Source organism: Agrilus planipennis, unplaced genomic scaffold, assembly GCF_000699045.2.
Source record: "Agrilus planipennis isolate EAB-ADULT unplaced genomic scaffold, Apla_2.0 scaffold35, whole genome shotgun sequence".
Lineage (NCBI taxonomy): Eukaryota > Metazoa > Arthropoda > Insecta > Coleoptera > Buprestidae > Agrilus > Agrilus planipennis.
In genome coordinates, this window is record NW_020438957.1 from 833,986 (window position 1) to 856,281 (window position 22,296).

General features: G+C 35.2%; 1 protein-coding gene across 5 annotated transcripts in view; it reads left to right on the top strand.

The window, feature by feature from the left end:
- LOC108744840 (kinesin-like protein CG14535) overlaps positions 1–22,296 on the top strand; it is a 294,798-nt gene that overhangs the window by 256,822 nt on the left and 15,680 nt on the right. For all 5 annotated transcript variants that reach the window (XM_025975061.1, XM_025975062.1, XM_025975063.1 and 2 more), the window contains one exon: positions 19,183–19,392. In XM_025975061.1, the coding sequence (XP_025830846.1) occupies positions 19,183–19,392 (210 nt within the window). The remainder of the gene's footprint in view (positions 1–19,182; positions 19,393–22,296) is intronic.

The following is a 22,296-nucleotide window of genomic DNA, read 5'->3' on the forward strand; positions in this document are numbered from 1 at the left end:
GGCTTTTTTTATAAAACACATTCCTTACGTGAACTTCCTACCTACGCAGTTTCTTTCATTTTAAATCCACAAAGAGACATTGGAATTTTTTTTAAACAACTTTACTTCTACCGCATAACTGTGACATTTTTTTCTTCTTTCCTTCTCCAGGTCCAGTTTATTTTAGCGTTAATGCTTATATAAAAAAAAAATAACATTATAATAACAGAACAGAACTGGGTATTTTTGTTTCACATTTATTTCTTAGTAAGTATGACGGACGTAGTAGTTAGGAGATGCCTCGTCAAATTGAGACATTTTAATGTGTAACTGATGTTTGTTTTGTAACAGGTCAATTGAAAAGTCCCCGGCCTAAAATAGTAAAACACATTTTTTTTTGCAAAATTCGTTTTTTTTATTCAACATAATTCCCTTCAAGGGTGATACACTGATTATAGCGATCCTCCAACTTTTCGATACCATTTTTGTAGTACGATTTGTCCTTTGCTTCAAAATAGGCCTCAGTTTCGGCGATCACCTCTTCATTCGACGAAAATTTTTTCCCAACAAGCATTCTTTTGAGATCTGAGAACAGGAAGTAGTCGCTGGGGGCCAGATCTGGAGAATACGGTGGATGCGGAAGCAATTCGAAGCCCAATTCATGAATTTTTGCCATCGTTTTCACTGACTTGTGAGAGGGTGCATTGTCTTGGTGAAGCAGGACTTTCTTTTTCTGCAAATGCGGTCGTTTCTCGGCGATTTCGTCCTTCAAACGGTCTAATAACGCTATGTAATACTTGCTGTTGATGGTCCTTCCTTTTTCAAGGTAGTCAATGAAAATTATTCCACGCGCATCCCAAAATACAGACGCCAAAACCTTGCCAGCCGACTGTTGCGTTTTTGCACGCTTTGGAGCGGGTTCATCGTGTGCAATCCACTCCGATGACTGTCGATTGGACTTCGGAGTGAAATGATGGAGCCATGTTTCATCCATTGTCACATATCGACGCAAAAACTCGGGTTTATTACGCGTGATCATCTTCAAACACTGCTCTGAATCATCAACTCGTCGTTGTTTTTGGTCAAAAGTGAGCTCGCGCGGCACCCACTTTGCACAGAGCTTTCTCATACCCAAATATTCGTGAATAATGTGATGTATACGTTCCGTTGATATCTGTAGAGTGTCTGCTATTTCATTCAATTTACGGTCATTCAAAATCATTTTGTGGATTTTTTTAATGTTTTCGTCCGTAACAGCCTCTTTTGGGCGTCCACTGCGTTCACCGTCTTCGGTGCTCATTTCACCACGTCTAAACTTAGCATACCAATCCTTGATGGTTGATTTTCCTGGGGCAGTGTCCGGAAATTCGTTATCAAGCCAAGTTTTTGCTTCAATTGTATTTTTTCCCTTCAAAAAGCAATATTTTATCAACACGCGAAATTCCTTTTTATCCATTTTTTTCACAATAACAAAAGTTGCTTCACTAAAAATGCTATAATTCACAAACTAATGATCCGACAGCCGTCAAATGTATAGACGCGTCTTTTGAAGGTTAGGACTAACTGAAAATCATATGGATTTAGTTCTGGTGCCGCTATCTATGTGTCAGGCCGGGGACTTTTCAATTGACCCTAGTATTTACGTTATGAATGGGCTTTTCTTAATTTCCATAGATTCTATAAATGCTTTTCATTTCATTATCAAGTACTTTGTGCTTATTGTTGGTTTTATGCGATGCTGCAATTAGCTAAACCAGTTGTACATTTTTTGCATTTAATTAATTTCATGTGTTCATCGAAATTAGTTTTTAAGCTGCAGTCATTACATTTTACTGAAATGTTTTAATAAAAAGAAGGTTCTGCAAAGTATGATAATAAACTAGATGAGGGATTTCCCCGCCCTAACTCCATTTACGCTAAAAATACAATAAATCATTATAGTTATGTAGAAATTGAGACTTATTATTTTGATTATTTAATATCCTGGATCTAAACTTCGTTAATTAGATTAAAAATATTTGAAACGGATTGAAATTTCCAGTTTAATTGTTCATTTAATTACATTTAACAAGTAATAGTCCATTTCGACTCCTCCAGTACAATCGTTTGTTAAGCTGCCTTTAAAAGCGGTGATATCCTGGTAGCCGGGATGGACGATGTAGTATATACCTACATACATACGGGTACATACATGTAAGTGTGCATCACCTATCGTTTCCAAACAACCAACCCGTTAATAGATGTAATGTCACTTTACGTACGTAATACGTCCATATGTTTGTATGTGTTTCTGTGTAATTTGTTAACAGCTACAAGACAGCTACGGATTCGGGAAAACAGACGAGTAGAGATATCGTTGAATTCTCTGTGCAACGAAGCGTGATGGATTTATTAGGAGTCTCTTTACACTAGTATTTACCGTCATGGGTATCAACTTGTACACACTCTTACCTCACCTTCCTATTTTATGTATGTTGGAACTAGGAACTGAGCAGTTCTAATCCCGACATCTTAGGAATATCCTATTTAACAGGAATAAGAATAGTTTGTACTTGAGAATGTCATAAGCGACCTCGAACTTACCAAATCGAACTTAAAGGCAAGTCGGCCCTCATACCAATGCAGTTAGGTTTACAAAATCAGTAATTTCTTCGAAATACTAAACTTTATAACATTACATAAAGTTTCTAATCAATGTTGATGAAGTCATTTGCTTAATCCATCCGAGATTTTTCGGTTAATACTTTAGGAATAAATAGGGCGGAACAATCACTTTTTAATATGTTTTTCCATAAAATAATTCAAGTAACCATTTGTAAAGAGATATTACGATTGTTCGTTTTCTCGCTGGTTTTTATTGAATGTTTTTTTAGTAAAACACAACAAATACTGACTGATCTTCGAAGAAACCTAACAGGCATGAAGAAAATATTGTTAGGGGTGATCTAGGCTACTTTTTTAAATTGTTTTTTTGATTAATTTTCACATGTAAACCCTTCTTAACACGGAACCGTCGACACCAGAGTTATTAGACTATGGTTCTTCGATTTATTAGCACAAGTAGTTTATTAATTTAGTTAAAAGCCATAGTTTTTAAACGCTGTGTATTTTCTAGAACACTTACTTTCATATATATCACATTTTGGTTTCATACGTCTTTATATACCCAGATTTTTCCAATTTTTAATATTAGATATGTATATAGATTTATTTCTTTATTTCAAAAAATATGTATAAATAATTTGTATAAACAGTTACTTATATAGCTACGCATTATTACTTATTATAAGTACTATATTTTAATAAAGTCATCGTCCTCTATTGGTAATAAGTTTGGACATGTTCCTTTCGCACTTTTCGCCCTCCGTCTATTCCTGCAAGGGAGAAAGATTAAAACGTCATAAAAATGTAAGACCGCAGTTTTCGCTTGGCAGCTAACGATGGCATCGAGATGGGTCACTGAATCTAACTTGTTGCCCACTGATAATAAATCGGAATGGAACGACTTTTGGTGTTAAAGGTTTTAATGGAAAAAGGAAACAAAAAGTATTTCGTAGCTGAAATGCAAAATAAGTCACACATATTTATCGTTAGTACACAATGTATCGTTTTAATTATTTTACTTCATGCTTAAAGCTAAATTGAAATTGTGTGTTCATTAAATGGATAAAAATTAAATTGATCAATAGATTTGATTTGATTTTACTAAAAAATTTACAGTGATTATCAATTTTTTAGAATTCTGCAAATTTGAAATAAATATTGGCTGAGCTACCAAATAAGTTGAAAACTAATAACACTTATAGGTACCTTTAAATCAATATCTTTATGATATCTTGAAATATCATGAAATAAATATAAATATTTCTTTATTAATACAAGTTATTATAGAGATATAAGAATTCTTTAAAAATTACACAATTTTTGTTGTGAACTATCTACAAAATCATAAATGCATAATTACCTACAAATTTTTTCTTGATTAGTAGTATCTAAGTAGTTCGCATTAATTACGAATTAGATGAAACTAAGTAATGATTATTTGTAGTAGTAAACGATTTCTAAATTACATCCGCTGGTACCTAAGCAAACCCACCCTTAATGTTACCCCAGAAAGGTATAAATATCCATACATTGTGTACGAATGTTCAGTGCAAGAGCAAGTGTTCACCAAGTAGATTAAACAAAATGCAGTCAAAAATTTTTGCGGTAAGTAAATGTAACTTAAATAATTAAAAATTTTGTTTTATATTTCGTTATTGTATTGTGTTAATATCACTTATGATTAGTGTTTCTATTTAAATAAATCTAACTAATACATAAAATTATATCGAAGAATTCGGTGTGCGTTATGTAATTCTTGTTTGTGTTTATAGATCTTTGTTACCTTTATGGTTACCGCAAGCGGAAGAAGATTAGACCACAGTGTTTCACCTTCGATTTCTCCCACAGAGCAATCGCTTCACTCCACTGTTGTTACAATTCCGACTCGTTCAAAACCTTCTGCATCCGAGGATCAAAATGCTCAAGGACAGTATCAGTTTAAATTCATTGTTCCTGGACATACTCGAATAGAACAAGCTCAACCTGATGGTTCTACCAAAGGAAGTTATTCTTACATCGATAGTCTCGGCAAAGTCCAAAATGTTCAATACTCATCTGGAACTGACGACTACAAGACAGTAGAAGAGCATTCTCGTCAAGGAACATTTTCGAAAACACCCATAATAGTCCCTCCCCTTCCAGTGTCCCAAGTGGCCTCCAGGCCTACAACGCATAATTCGAAGCATCATGTTCCACCTGCTCCTGCCCCTGCAATCCCCCATGCGACTTCACGATTGGATAGCGCCTTCGACAACAATCCGGCACCTCCAAGGTTCAACGCGTACCATTCTAGAGCCCCAGCACCTCCTGCTTCTGCAACCCCTCATGTGACTTCACGATTGGATAGCGCTTTCGCCATCAATCCGGCACCTCCAAGGTTCAACGCGTACCATTCTAGAGCCCCAGCACCTCCTGCTCCTGCAACCCCTCATGTGACATCACGATTGGATAGCGCTTTCGCCAGCAATCCGGCACCTCCAAGGTTCAACGCGTACCATTCTAGAGCCGCAGCACCTCCTGTTGAATGGGGTTACCATATTGAAACAGGTCCCCACTATTGGTCAACTCCATTCTATTACTACCATCAGTACAATCCATATATGTTTAATTCTGGTTACAACTTTGTTCAGCACCACCCTGCCCACGGTTTTCAAAATTATATGCATCCTTGGGGTGGATATTATAAACAGTAAACAGCAACCGACAAACAACAAACAGCTTCCTTATAATTTTAATCTAATATAGTAAATAAAGTTTATTTAATTTATTTGTAGTTTTTATCAAATAGAAAAGACTATTATTCTTTTGACATTTATTATTATTTTATTTTTCTTTTGTAGGTTTATCTGCGATTTATTTTTATTTTTAAATAATACTTTGTTTATTGTTTGTAAAAGTTAACTCCATGAGTCAATTACTGAAAGAAGAAACCTGATCATTAAAAAGCAATTAATTCTCTAAATTAAAGTTTCCTAAGTGGAATTTAATTAGCTTTACGGTATCACCACTATATAAAAGAAAATATTTCGTAATAAAATTTTTATATATTCCTGTTGTAGTTCTGTAGGCGTATAGTGTAAATAAATTGTAAATAAATTTGAAAGATGTTTCTTGCTACTTTAGCCGCTTTGGTAAGTTCTTGAGTTATTTACTTAAAATATCGTTATTTTTCTGCGTATAGTTTTACCAAAGTAATTAAATTAATCAATAGGCTAATACTTTTAATACAACAAAAGGCAATTGAAATTAACTGGAAAGTTACCAATAAATTTTTATTTTTATTAGAAATGGTTAAACAAAACATGAAATTTAATAGGTCATTTTAACATCAAATATTGGTTGTCACAGCAGCCCCCTTCCTGAGGAAGAAAAAGTGGACGTTAGAACCTTAACTGGGGTTTCACAAGAAGAAATTTTAGCCCAGAATGCAAATGCCGAAGTAGAACAAGCCCTTATTCCGAAGTTGCAAGGAAATTCTGCATTTTTATCATCTGATTCTCGTCATTATCAAACGGGAAATTACGCCCCTCAGGGTGCATATATACAGCAGCTTGAACCTGAAAAACCAATCCATATTAGTGAACCAGTTGGTCATTATCAAAAACCCGTTCCAGTCGACCATATTTCTCACTCGAATCATCATAAACCACAACTTTCTGGCGTCGTGATTTTAGAAAAACCAAGTCATGGACATGAACATGTGATAGTTCATAAAGAAAAGCCACATATATCCCAAGGAGTTGTAGTTTTCGAGAAACCTGTCCATCACCATCATCATCATCATCACCACCACCATCAAAAGCCTCAACATGAATTAGTATCTGGTAGTGACTTAAGTGGTATTCTTATTGCTAACAAAAAACCTCATCATCATCATCACGAATTAGTATCTAACGGCGGCTTAATTGCTGAAAAACCTTCCCATGGAAGCAGTGTTCTAATAGCTAATCAAAGACCTGGGTTAGTTGCAGGAATTAATTATGTTGATAAACCTGTGCATACTGGAAACCCCTATTTTCTGGGCTCATCGCATTCCTCAGGCGGAACATCCTACAATGGATAAAAGAGTTTTTAAGCGGATGTAATTTTTATGTGTAGGTAACTTAATATAAACGTTGAGGTAAAAAATATTTTGAATGATTGTTATTATTAATGGCAGTTATGAATAGTAAAATATATATTTCAATTTTAAACTTTCTTTGTATAACTGATCTGAAGGGAACGAAAATATTTGAAATTGTAATAAAGCGTATCAGAAAGCTATCTGCTTAATTTCGCCGAAGTCATTACTCAGCCGGAATAATAACTCAGCAGACGTATCAAGACTGAACTTCATCCCTTGCAACCATTTATCATGCGGGCCTGTTTTTCTTTGTTCGTTTCTCTCTCACTCTTCCAACGATCGGGAAAATTTTCGTAGATTCGCTATTAATTGTGCAAAATTGCATTGCGTATATAAATCTCCCATATGATGATTCCCTCGGCTGCTGCTAGAGTATGATTGAGATCCAGTTAGATAGATAAATGACCTTACTGGACCAGAATGGAGAAACAGGTGAGGGTACGTCGAAAGCACAATGAGCCCGAAAAACGCTATCGGTCGCACAACAATGCTTTAGGATCGTTTCCAACCGAGACTAAGAGCCTGGACATCAATGACAGCTCTCATAGGCAGCCTGCAGGGCTGTTCATGGTTTGCCTTACTTTCAGGATTGATTACCAATGGGAAGAGCTATTTTTTACGATTCAAAACACAATTACCTACCTACTGAAACTGCAGATCGTTCTAATTCATTCAATAAATCACCCCCGTACAACTATTTTCTCTGTAACATATGGCGAATGAAATTTCTGTCACTTTTTCCAAATATACGGAATTTTTTTTAATAATAGTGCCGTTACATACAGTAAAACTACATTTAAAATAAATAGATTATATTAAAGCAAAATCACGGAAATATGAAACCAGAAGTTAACAATTCTGGGTCCAAATAATAAAAATTAATGATAACATTTAAGGACACTTTATACCACAATTTGTTGAAGTTTAGCAGAAACGGGTTAATTAGAATTATTCCCATTGATTAATGTGGTATTTGCGGTGGGACTTTTGTTTGTAAATTTTTAATTGGGATTGATAAAAAGGCTTCAAGAATCATTCAAAAAATTTCGTAATACTGGTAAAATGCAATTAGATAGATTAAAAGCAAGTACTTATTATAAAACTACCGTTAAATTAATTTCTATTTAAAATATCTCGTTTTTGATTAATTTAATTAAAAAGTTGTTTTTATAATAATTTTTCTATTTGTTAGTTCAATGACAAAGGTTTTAAATTGTGGATATGTTAAGTATTAGTANTGAACAGCATTTTTACCCTTTCTGCAGTAAAACAGTAAGATATGTCGAAAATGCTGCTTATCGCTCTCCATATTTAAAAGGGCACCAACCGAAAACTACTGCGTAGAATTAATTGGAATTTTTCACACACAAGTCTTGCTATATGAGCTCTCAAAGCATATAAAAATTATACGGGTTAAATGTGAAGTTGAAATGACTTTCCGAACAACCCGATATTATCAAAGGAGAAGAAAACTTGGAAGAGATAGATTTAGTAGCTGCACTTCAAAGTGGAACTAAAAACCGCGAAGCAGTGTTTAAAATACTTATTCATAAACACCTGTTACACTACGAGGTGACATTTAAAACCTATTTCAATTTCACGATGAAGCAATTTGACTTTTTGGTTAACCGCATTCGTAGGACGTCTTACAGTGCTTAAGAAAAAACTTGCAATGTTTTAGTATAAGTGCGGCGTATTACGTCCGACATGTTGCCGTCGTACGCAGTGCGAAACTTGCGTCGCTAGGGATATCCACCTTTATGTACATGCAGTAGAAGTTGCACTTCTGTTTAAGTATTTATTTTAAGTTAATGACAACTTTCCTGTCGTACTACCACTACTATTATTAAGTCAATTGTATAATATTCCTTTCAAATATCCTTTTATTGCATTGAACTGAAAGCCGCAATTTTTCAGGACTACAGGAACGTAGATCTTATACTGCAAGATTGATAATAATTCGAATTTTTCACTGCGACCAATGACTTATTATGCATTCATTATTTTTAACGCGCTATATGAAAGTGTTAATTCATGGATCAGGAGTAAAATCTGAAATTCAACAAAAATATTCATCAGCATAGGGTCAGCTTCCGAATACTGATTGGACACACCACCTGAACTCCTTCCTATCCCAAACCAAGCATTTTCGAATGCTAGAATATCTTATATCCTTAATTATTTGCAAATTAATAATCTCATTTTTAACCTTTATTATCCATCATACTTTCCACTTTCATCATCTGCCTATACCATTACCTACATTTCAAATGCTTCCAAATTTTTCTTTTCCACCGCTTAGTTCAATGACAAAGGTTTTAAATTGTGGATATGTTAAGTATTAGTACCTAACAAAAATTCCTGTAAGATATGTTTATACTTATTAGAAAGCCCAGAAAAATTCTCTCTTTCACAAAGTACTGCAAACAGACGTTGTAACTTACAGGAATTTGTTGTTGTTCTCAGTTTATTACATGTTAAATATATAATTATATTGTTTTTGAAATAAACAGGAAACAAATGTCCTTTTCTATTACGCTGGAATATTCTTATGTCCTTGTATCCTCCATCCACGCTAAAGTTATAAATATTTTGCGTATATTTTCGTAAGTTCATGCGAAATAGTTGAGTTTGTATTAGCGTTCTATTTTCCGTTCCTGGGTCGTCATTTTTCACAACTTCGTTACCTTTTATTGACAGGCCATTTGCATATCTGCAATAGACGTCACGAACGATCGATATGCATAGTTTCTCCTGGATACATTCCTAAATCCAATATCCCACAGAAAATTGCATTTACATAATCTCCCGATTACATTTTACTTTCCGGTATTCTTCGCCCGTATCTCTCTTGCTTTTCCCCGGTGCCGTAATAGAACGGGAACGACATCGGGACAACGCAGTTGTTTCGTTTTACTTGGGAAACACGAATAGCCAGAAAGTGAGAATTACTAGCAAATAAAGATTGAAGATATCGATAGAAACGGTGTAACTTTTAAGTCGCCTTTAACCTTTCAACAGGACACAACTGAGTAGACGTACACATTGTTCTAGCATCGTAAATACATAAATTCGATACTTTTTTCAATTTGGAAGATAACTCCTTATACTTCCTAGTAGTACGTAGATTTATTTCTACAAAGAGAATAATCAATGTTAATAATTCAAAATACCAATAATCATGAAGGGAATTTAAAGGTAAGAGAATATAAAATACAATGAAGAAGAATTAGACATTAGCTCATTATCGGTAAGGTCGTCAGTCCTAAGACTGGTTGGACACCTCCACTCCTTCCTATCCTGAGCTAATCTTCACATTTCGCAATTGATACTACCCTAGACAAAAATTTTCAGTCTCTCCAGTTTCTCAAGAGTCTTTCAGCGCCCCTGAGAGCGTCTTTCATAGTCTTTCACAGTCTCTCAGTTATTGCCTAGGTGTTTTTATGGATCTCTTACAGTCTCTGTATGAGAAACTCGAACGATAAAATTGTTAATTCAGAGATTCAAGTCTCTCGTTTAGAGACTTGATACGAAATGAGGATCTCTCTATGAGCGACTCGAGTCTCTCGTTCAGAGACGCTAAACAGTTTTTTTGACAGTCTCTCTCAGCGACACCAGAGAGTCTCGCTTTCAGAGGCTCTGAGAGACTGAACATTTTTATCTTTGGTATAGGTACGTAATAATTTTCCGTTTATTTCTGTTACTGGTGACGATTTATGTCTCGAAATTCAGGAATATTCGATTTAAATTTCGATTTACATTCGGACCGGAAAATGGTTTTACTATTTCGATTCGAACTACATCCCAATATTTCAACTGTTTAACATTAAAGTGAGCGTCTAAATTCGAGTTAACACTATCACCCGATAATGACTACACCACCGCGAATGGTGTTAACAGTAAAATGTCGAATAAATTAATTAATTACCGCCGGGGTAATAAACGCTGCCATAACATATCGGGGCACGCAGCATGTTCCAATGCGGCACGTACCAATAGTATGACATACAATAAATACACTATGCTGGGTGTAGGCTATCGGCAGGTATGTGTGTGTATTTAGGTAGACTCGGCCATGTATTTTACAACCTGCCGGATACATATATAATATGGAAACACGTGCGAAAGCACGCAAAGGGGGATGCCAATCCAATCTCAATTTAAGCACGGAATAATAAAGGGAACGTGAACGATAGCAAATTTGGAATATCCTATTAGGCATTCAGTACGTATTTTGAGTCTTGATTTGACTTTGTTATATATTTTACAATTGATATACCATATATTATTAATGTCTATGTGCCAAGAAAAGTAAGGAGCATGGTACAGTTAACGTAATTGAGGTAGAAAATTAGAATAACTTGTGAGTAGGGATGATTCATCTATTAGAAATGTAAAAGTGATACAAAAGTTTCAAATACAGTGGATTTTATTTATTACGACCTTGGTTATAACGACCGTTCTGCTATAGCGACGTTAAATAAGTCCCTAGAATAAACAGTGATGAAGTTGCTTTTTTATATATTATTTAATATTAAAGTCTAGTAAACCAAACTGAAAATTTCAATTACTAAAAGTGTTTTGTTCTAAGAAAAGAATATTTTGAAATTGCTAAAAATCCATCGACTGCATATATGCCTTTTGAGTGACGCATCATGTTCTGTAGTTATTTCAATCGTAATCCTTCAAATGCCCATCTATTGATAGGCAGGCAAATAAGTACCAGATAATTGAATGAGTGGTGGCCCAAGGCGAGACCAAGGAATCCTGATTAAAGTCGGAGGTGGCAGCATCTCACTCCTTGAAAGATTGAACTCGTCTACTCGCAGTCTTGCTCCAGGACAAACAGTTCATACGGCGCGTGAAATGCTAAAATGTACAAGCTCATGCCTTCACACCGTTCAAGGAAGAAGAAAATTACTTCGATAACTTGGTTACTCTCAAACATACGTACGTATGAGGAAATATATGTACATAAAGTTAATTGTTTGCATTTCATGAGAGACGAAATTTGATTTAAATAAAATGTGCGACAAACAAATTTTTAACCGTAAACACTGATACCTTACAATATTAATGTAAAATGGCGAGCATTGGATATCCTGGGGTGCTTTAATTTTGTCGGAAAAACGGGGGAACATTAAAAAGAATTCGGCGTAATCCCCGTTTTGGTTGAGCAGGCTGCAAATCAAAACTTAATTAACTAAAAACGCTGATGCATTTCACTAATGAAAAGACTGTAATTGTAACGGTATCTCTCGTCTTAATTAAAAGATAAGTCCACAAATCAATTGGCTCTAATTACTCAGAAGTTTCCTTAATTAATCTGACGCATAATCGCGCGGAAACGAAAAAAGGGATGGAACATCCCCATCCTAGAATTTAACTAAAGTAGCAAGAATAATATTTCTTGTTCAATATCAGCAAATATATATTTTTTTCGTTTGGGTTATACTGTCATAAATATGTAAACAGAAATTAGTTTTGCAGCTATTTTTATGAGGGATATTTTACTTTCGCTATCCATATTATGATTGAATTACTGAGAGCCTATTTCGATCGGCCTCTGTTTAAATACATAAAGATACGAAGAGCAGAATATTTCATTAGTGATGGTAGTTTAATAGGGAACGTTCCAGAATCAATCAAAAACATACTCTATAACTAGTTAAAGGGGCAGTCAATAGAAGACAGGTGTTTTAAGTGCGCATAAAAACGAGAAGTTCTACAATTTTCATGTTCTTAAAACTTTTCGCGGTATCTCACCGGCCTAAACATAAATTATGTTTCAGACTGTGATGTCGAATTCCCTCCCGCAGGTAGTTTTGGTTAAAATATAGATAGTCGATTTCCCTTCCGGGTACTGGCTGAGTTCCCTCCCGTTCATATCAGCTCCGATAATTAAGTTAACGACTACTTACCGATTTTTTATTTATCGAAAATAAATATATATTCATAGTGCACTTCAGTACTTCAGTAAATTAAAGATAAAATAATTTCAGAAAGAAAACACATATCAGTTATGAAATGTTTATTTATTTAATTTTAAAATGGTTTCCCACTACCTTAACAAATTCAATGTTTGGAAATTCGTGTACGTCTAGCTTTTTGATGCAATCATCTAGAAAAACTTTATTAGTTTTAGTTTGTCTTGTTAACAATTTTTTAAAATTAGATGAAACTCTTCGTATTTTAATATAAATTTCACATTGAAAATCTAGTAAAACAAGGACATCCGCCGCCTTTGGGAGGCAATTGATGTATAATTGGTAGGGAATTCGATATACCGAAAATCTTAACCCTAATTAAAAGCTGGTATATGGGAGGGAACTAGACATATCCGTTTCACATATCACACAAGTGCTTCATAAGTATTAGGTAATTTTTAAGAACTAACAAATACTAGAGTTCACAGTAAATATGATCGTTTTTAATATATTTTTTATTGTTTCTATTCATTCTGTCACCTGCGGGGCTTCTTTTTTTCTACATTTGCAATCTGCATACTTGTAGGTATCCAGAGAATTCATGTTAAAAATAGGCGTCATCTCAATTACGACATTTCTCTTTCTCTTTCTCTAGATGTTTACACTTTATTGTGCTCGCGTAGGGACGCAGTTTACGTAATCAACTCGAAAAAAAAATAAGTGTGAATCTTGGAAAAAATGTCTCCGGTCGTCGTTAATTAACACCAGTATATAGTGAAAATAGCAGGCGAATTCGTTAAGGACCTTTTTCCATTTTGAAACTGGCACTGCAAATAATTACGTTAACTATGACGGTTAGCCATTATCTTCTTTCTTTCAGTAGGCGATGAAATTCATTTTCCGTTTTAAAGGGAAATGTGCAGTGCGTTTATAATTGAATAATGAGCGGAGGGTCTGGCGAGGACAAAAAGGAATTCGTACACGTACACACACACTAAGGCACATGCACAACCACATTCAAGAGTGAAACGAGAGAAAAGGAGACGAAAATTAAAACGGACCACTCGAAAAATTACTCACCAGAAGCGCCTTTTCTTATTTTCTAAAGGAGGAAAAGGAGCGAACAAAGCACACGTATCGGTAGCAATTACGCGGAAAAATTATTACTCGTTAACTAACGTACGGTCCCGGTGTAATGTAACGTAAAGGAAGCAGAAAAGCTAGACTTTTAGCTGTATATGAGACACGTAGGTACATAAATGAACACTTGTATGTATACATATCTTAAGGCGGGTTTACCTAACGCTGCGTAGAACGCAAGACGTAGTGCCAAGTGCTAAACGATGCGTAGAAATGGTAACACAGTGAGCGTATCAAAAAGCAAGACGTACCTATAGGGTTGTTCGGAAAGTCATTTCGTTTTTTTTTTTGTGGAAATGAAAGACAGTTTTCGTATAATAAACAAATACTTTATTAGGTCTCGCGTTGTCTTGGTGAAACACTACACCTTTCCTGTTGATTAGTTCTGACCTTTTCTGTTGAAGTGCATCATTCAGTTTGTCCAGCTGATGACAGTAGACTTCCGAATTAATCGTTGTGTTATCCGGTAAAAGCTCAAAAAAAACGATTCCTTTAAAATCCCACCAAACAGACAGCATCACCTTTTTTTGGTGAATATCGGCTTTGGAAATGGTTTGAGCCGGTTCATCTTTTTTGCTCCATGACCTCTTGCGTTTGACGTTGTTGTATACAACCCATTTTTCGTCCCCAGTGATGATGCGCTTCAAAAACGGATCATTTTCGTGACGTTTGAGAAGCGAATCGCAGACGTCAATGCGGCGACACAGATTTCTCTCTGTGAGAACATGGGGAACCCATACATCGAGCTTCGAGGATAATCCCAGGCCTTTCAAGTGGTCATAAACTGTTGAATTTGATAAATTTAACCTCAATCCGATCTCACGTGTTGTTATTCGCCGGTTCACATCAACTAATGCCTTTATCGCGTCTTTATCAGCTTCAACCGGCCTTCCCGAACGTGGTGCATCTTCGACATCAAAATTGCCGGATCGAAATTTAGCGAACCAGTTCTGGCACTGGCGTACTGTCAACACACCTTCTCCATACACATCAGTCAATTTCTTTCTGGCTTGAACAGCATTTTTACCCTTTCTGTAGTAAAACGGTAAGATATATCGAAAATGCTGCTTATCGCTCTCCATATTTAAAAGGGCACCAACCAAAAACTACTGCGTAGAATTAATTTGAATTTTTCACACACAAGCCTTGCTATATGAGCTCTCAAAGCATATAAAAATTATACGGGTTAAATGTGAAGTTGAAATGACTTTCCGAACAACCCGATATTATCAAAGGAGAAGAAAACTTGGAAGAGATAGATTTAGTAGCTGCACTTCAAAGTGGAACTAAAAACCGCGAAGCAGTGTTTAAAATACTTATTCATAAACACCTGTTACACTACGAGGTGATATTTTTCTTTTCCACCGCGACCACATTCATGTCTCTCTCTAAATACAGGGTCGTGCTCCAAAATATTAACATGATTAAAAATACCTGGAGCACTAACATTACATTTTTTTAAGTTATTCTATATAAAACCGCTAATGTAGGTAGGTACTTCACTTTTTACTCTATTAATGTTACTTTCGAAAGACGAGGTGAATTATCCTCGACATTTTCTTTGGCCTCTATTCAAATTCCGATAAAACTTGAACGCAAAGTTTAAGCACATTACCGTCACAGTCGCGTTTTAACAGGTTTCGAAAAGCTGAAGTTTGCTTGTTGATGGCAAAAAGCGCGTAAAACAATCAAACTTGCTGGAGGATGGTGAGCAAGTTTTTGCATTTTAAACAGGCAAGTTTCTCTGAATTCGACGCGCTCAACCATTTTATTATTTAAGATCAGCGAATTCGTAAACAGGGAACGTTGTCGTCCTTGCGACATGGCATGGTGGTGGTACATGCGGGGAATTTTTGGACGACGTGGCACGTTCCGTTCTTGGCAGCAACGGCTTGGCTCAGGGTAGTAGTCGGAAAGCCGCGACTTCAATTTAATTAGTCGTAGGTTCGTCAGCCAAGAAGAGATTCCCCAGGGAATCTATGAATTGTTTCCAAGTTTCTACTTGAACACTGCGACTATAACGTACATGTACACGTTGAGTTGCTTAAGGCACCCGACCATTTAATATGCCATCACTGTCGAACTACCAAGTTTAAAAAAAAAACCGATGCGCAAAGAGAAAATAACGTTAAAGGCTTTGGTGTTGTCAGGGATTTAATGCTTTGAATAGGTCTTTTAAGGTCTAACGGACTATTATTGTTGTAACAATATTGTCCGTCCATCTTAACGTCCTAACAAAATTAGAAACCTTTTCAATTTCGCTGGTTGTATGCCCAAATTTGAGACAATTCATCAATCTTAATGTAGACGAGAATGATAGGTCAATAAAAATGAAGGAATAATTATGTTTTTTTTTTTAATTCTACATGAAACTAAATTATCTTTGAATTAGGGTAATAATTGGAGAGACTCCTTAAAAAGTCAGACATAAATATGCTTTTATACAGAATCAATACAATTAGCCGGAAAGAATTGTACCCTAATAAAAAACGTTGCAATAATAATTTCTATTTTCTGTTATTTATTCTACTTATCATCCCTTGACAATCATTTAGTATTCAAGTATTCCTGCTATAGCAAGAATAAAGAACGCTCCCAGCTACCACCCCTAAGATGATTGGTAAAGAAAGTTCCGGCTGTTTGATTTATAAGATATTTGATGATTTATGGGCGTTCATAACCAAAAAAATTGAAAACGTGCACTGCACTTTGATATAGGTATAGTTCAAGACCTTTCATTGACTCCTTAAAAATTTGATTATCTCATTCATGTATAGTGAAAAATGTACGGTAAGAAGTAATAATAAACAATCATTTTGTAAGTATGTGCTTAGTACAATTATGAAAATATTTATCTACCCAAATGTAACTAGTTAAATTAACAACTAAAGGACCAAAAAAAATTTTCAAAGTAATGTGTCTTGTTTGGTTTATCAGAAGCGGAATGAAACTTTACGATTTTCTATTTTTCGTGGTCACACTATAGCGTTAAATAAATTAGGACTCTGGCGGTAAATTGGTACTGAAATTAACATTTATTCTTCTCACAAACTTTAAGGGCAAATTAACGTTAAAATGTACCAACCAATGCGATTCGACTCAATCATCCACCAAACAGATGAATCGTTAAGTTTAAGAGCTCGAAACTTTTTACGAGTTCGCATCAGAATTTGTATTTAATTCTAAGTGAACGTGTGCAAGAAGTAGAATTTTATTGCTATCCGGCAACGACCCGCTCTTACTACAACCGTAGTTTACTTCCTTTCGAGTCCTGAATTTGTGCCTGTTTGTTCAACTTTATATTTCTCTTTGAGCCAGTAAACTTGATCAAATTGAAGTCGCGTACTTTTCTTTCTAATTTAATTCGTCCGAAGTTAAATTATTTCGAGTTTGACAGAGTAGTAAAGATTGCAACGGTTACTACCGACTACTTGACTTAGTCAGCCCTCTGCAAACCAAATAACTTTAACGAATGAAACATGTTCGATATTATCATTCGACTACAAGTCCAGTCCGATCGAAAATCATTCGCCTTATTGTAAAAATTCTTCCCACATAAAACTTACAATTTTGAGTAGTGGATTATTTGTAAAACATATGAAAACGAATAGAAAAAAGAAAACAAATAAGTTTCACGAAAGATTTTAATTGGTTCGACAGTATAATCTTCTCTATATTCTAGATCAGTGTTTGTCAATCCTTTTAAATACGCGACCCCTTTATAGGTTGAAAAATTCTGACGACCCCCTTCGATCATAGACAGACAAAAAGTCTCTGCGAAAAATAAACAAGTCCATCATCACTGAAATTGTGTATAGAACTTTACCTTTCTCCTTTTTCCGACGACCCCCCTAAGGGTCGCGACCTACAGATCGAAAAACACTGCTCTAAATAATGGTCGCTATGACCGAAAAAATATTGTCGAGGTAATTAAAATCTTATTGGTTTTCTTTCTTTTCTTAATTTTACATATAGTGCCATCGGTTATAACATCCTTCTGGTTATAATTTACACAGCATTTGATGTGTTACCAATCTGGCATCACAATTGAAAAATCATTTATTCAAAATCTTTGTGTAACTGTTACAACAAAATATGAAAACTGCATTTTGAAACTATGTAAATTCACTAATGAAACCTAAACCTGACGTCTTATATTTAAATTTCGGATAAACCAACACTCAAATCAAGAGGATAATATTTCATTTATTTATTTATAAAAAATTCATAATTTCTCCCCTAACCCNATTTATAAAAAAATTCATAATTTCTCCCCTAACCCGATACTCCCAAGTGAATTAAAGTTAGTTCGGTATCCCTTTATATTAAATTTAAACAGGAATCATCGAGAAGACGAATGCCTTGATATTTAGAAGACATCTATATGTACACTGCGACCAATGACAAAATCATTTAACTTTTCTTTTAAGTTGTTTTTTTCTTCGTGTGCTTTTAACTCCAGCGAGCACATGAACAGGATCTTCAGTCACGTAAAAAATATTTTGTTTTCTTTTAAAAAGCATTATATTGAAATGTTGCGAACAGATATTATCCTCTTGAAAGCCTATATGATAATGGCAAGCGGCTTCTTTTATTTCCGCTTAACTTCTTTCATCCAATTACCGCTGTCTTTTCTGTGTAGGGAGCTTTTCTTATTTCGTCGATTTGGAAAGTATCAGTTTACCTTTTTCTTTACCAAACAATTTTTTTTATCAGAAACATTCATTGTATCAGTGAAAAGACATGTCAGTTTAAAAAAAATTCAAGTATAACAGGTGTATTTTAATATAGGGTATGTGTCAATAGTGTACTATTCACTTTAGAAATAAATGTGTTGCTTGACAATTTAAATATTATTATTAATTAGCTAAATAATACAAAAAAGAAACACTTGGTATTTAATTCTTCTTCTTCTTCGTAATGTCCATTTATTGAAAGAGGTTATTAAAGTAAATTAGAGTTTGAGGCAATTTATCAGAAGTAAATAAACATCATCAAGAGGAAAAGCAATTAACAAATTGTCGAAGTTCTTCGCGACCTTTTGTTTCCGAATGACGTCCTTTCTTGGAACCAATTAATCGTCCATTTAAATTCTTTCTTGGCTATTCACAAAACTTAGTTGCAGGTATTTTAATTGCTGCCTCTTTTATTAATGGCATTGATTTTGAATAATAATAATAACGAAAAGCACACAAACGGTGATGCACATTTACGATAACATTGAAGCATTATTATTATTTAATAAACTCTGTTATCAGATCAATATTCTCGAGCATATGAATAAGGAATCTCTACTTTTGCATGCCTTAAAAAATTCTGCCTGTCTCCTCCTTAGTTACATATCTAATAGTAATTCTAATACGTTAACAATTTTATCGTATTTGATTAACGTGATTTTTTTTGTTACAGGTTAAAGTAATGTTACGGGTTTCCACGCTTCCATCGGGCTCATCTCCAGAAAACAGCAACTTCTTTAGCATTGATAAACGAAAAAAACAGGTCACTCTAATCGATCCATCGGTATGTGGCAGTTCGCCTGCTCCTGAAGACCGAAGAGTTGGTGTAGCAGCGCCCAAAATGTTTGCTTTTGATGCACTATTCTCCCAAGACGATTCACAGGTAATATTTTAAACTGTAAAGAGAATATGTATCTACCTATAAAAAGTATCAATCGACAGTTTATTTAATAAGGTCATATTTATATAAAGAAACACATGAGGAAATCATCGAATGGGTATCAACACCTCGACTATAAATAAAAAGAATGTTAAAATGACCAGTAACTTTGCAAAATCTACGAGTAAGTCATATTAGTATAAAAGACTTCAGGCCATTGAAGATTAAATCCGTTTCTTGAATGATCCTCAAGTTATAAGAATGTAACTGTGAATTTAAAGCGTCGAATTTGAACAATTTTTGACGTGGCAGTTCCGCCCTTTTGCCACAAAGGATTTAATTTTAATTAAAACATTTCTAACGGTTCAAAACAAAATTGCCTAAATAAACTTAACGGTTGAGGCGCGGACACGATGGACGTCGGGGGTTAAAAGGGAGACCTGGAGCGTCCCACAGCATCCCTCCTCTCTAGTACCCACATTCCGAATTAATTTCGAGTCTATCGCGGCGATGCGGCAGATCCAGAAATTACGTTTAATCAAGGAACAAAGCGTCCATCGGGTTTTACGAGAGAGTAGGTTAAACAAGCGTTTTTCAACTTGCCGCTCGTTACAATCTAGCAACCGACGACGCCGATGCGCGACGGATAGCGGTGCCCACAGTTGACCCTTCTTTTTTCCTCGTGATACGGCGACCTGTAGTATGCATCTCATGTATCGTGGAAACGTGCAGCAACTTCGTTTGTTAGCAGGCCTGCAATTCACACAGGACACCACCGTCGAATCGCTAACACAGCACATAACTAATTGAATCGACTTAATTGTTACACGCATCAATTGAAGCGTCCCTTCAGCCAATATTGTGAAAGAAATTACAGTGTTTTGAGAACAAATTTTTATTCACTGTCATAATAATGACTCTTAATGATTATTTACTCCTTAATCCATATATGTATATTGAAGATGCGATTAATATTGTTTAAAAAAAGATAGATTTACAGAGGCAAAAAATTAGCATGCTTACTGTTTCTTACAATTTTATCGCATTGGTGTTGTGGCGTCTTAGGTTTTGTTTGATATTTCTTTTATGTTCACACATACCAACATTTACCTGCTGTCTTAACAGCGCGTTTTAGAAAATACCACAAATGGCGCGGTAAACGCCATCTGTAGTACGATGCTACATTACAGACCAATTTTTACCTGCTGTCTTAACAGCGCGTTTTAGAAAATACCACAAATGGCGCGGTAAACGCCATCTGTAGTACGTAATCCTAAAATGTAGCCCGTAATACTAAAATGTAGCATCATACTACAGATGGCGTTTACCGCGCCATTTGTGGTATTTTCTAAAACGCGCTGTTAAGACAGCAGGTAAACGTTGGTCTGTGTTCTGTCGGAGCTGTCTGCGACGCGCTGATGAGATCCAAAAAGATCGAAATCACTATCCACGTCTGGCAGTTTCGACAGAATACAGACCACTTCGAATTATTATTCTTTGATCCTGTCTTTAAGGGGCTGTCTATTCTGACCAATATAAATGACGTTGGAATTTTTGCGATTTAACATTATCTTTGAAGACAATTTTCTTAGTTGTTATTCACTAATAAAAAACTGAAATTGGTTTTGTTTTTTTTTTTGGTAGGTAGGTTTAAATTAAATTGAAATGATGTGTTTTTGATTTTCAACTGATTTTGCAGTCTAAATAGTCTAAATTTTATTTGTTATTCTATTCTACCCAAAATATTATATTCTTTAAAAAGTTCCTGCTTTAATTTTAAAGAGTTGCAAAGTAAGTTACAGTTGGTGGGTATTTAGGGTCATAATAAGGCAATTTTTCAGCTACGGCTGTAATTCTTCTACCTTATTTTTATATTTCCTGAGGGAAGGTGGTTGTGATCTATGCTTTCGTAAGTTGAAACAACTTGGTCTTTCTCTCCCGGGGACAGTAAAATTAATGTAATCCAATTTTGTTTACTAGTAGCATGAATTTTTATCTTACCGTTTGCTCTTTAATGGTCTCGTTCGAACAATATATTTCCCGTAATGCAGTGTCGCGTTGCACTGCGCCCTCACTATTTGCCTCCTTTTTTCTCTCTTCCCTACACGGAAAACAAATCGAACTGGGGGGAACACAAATGTAAAAGTCTTGTTCAATCTTTTTAAGATTTCAGATTTCTTAAGTGCCTCCATTTCGAATCGTAAGAACTGTGAATTTTGCGTAGCGGTAAGACGGTCTTCTTTGCTGGATAACGGGAAGCATTTTTGGGGTGTGTTCATCCCCTAAGACTAAGACGGGCAGTAACTCTCATTTCGCTTAACACGCTTAAACGTTCTGTCACCCACTGATATTGCGGGATGGAGCACATAATTTTCTGACAACACGCCAACAGATGTTCTTCATTACCTTCTTCTTGTTTCACAACCAGTGTGCTACCGAAGATAGATAGCGTAACAACTTGGTGAAAATATCATTCCTTTACGTCATGCAAGTTAGTATCCTACGTTACAAAAATGAGGATGAAACGTTCCATCGCATCGGCTGACTCATTTCGAGCAATTTTTTCGTTCGTCTGGAAATTAATTTAGGAAATATTAAAAAAATATCTCGCATTTGTTTATGACGTCCGTCGAAATGAAAACGTTTTTCGCATTCTTTACGTTACGAATGCGGAAGTGTTCCCGTTAATAAGGAGCTAAGACAAATTTAATTATTCTCTTTGTTTTCATCAACGTTAATATCAATAAAATTGTTAGGTACTATACATGCATAAAATAGAGAACGAGTTCTGGGGGTCATCACCCGCCCCCAAAAAATAAGAAAATTATGTAGAATGTTGTACTGCTTTCCAAAAATTATGAGAACTCAATAACAAGAGAAAAGAAATCCAATAATTATAGTATAAAT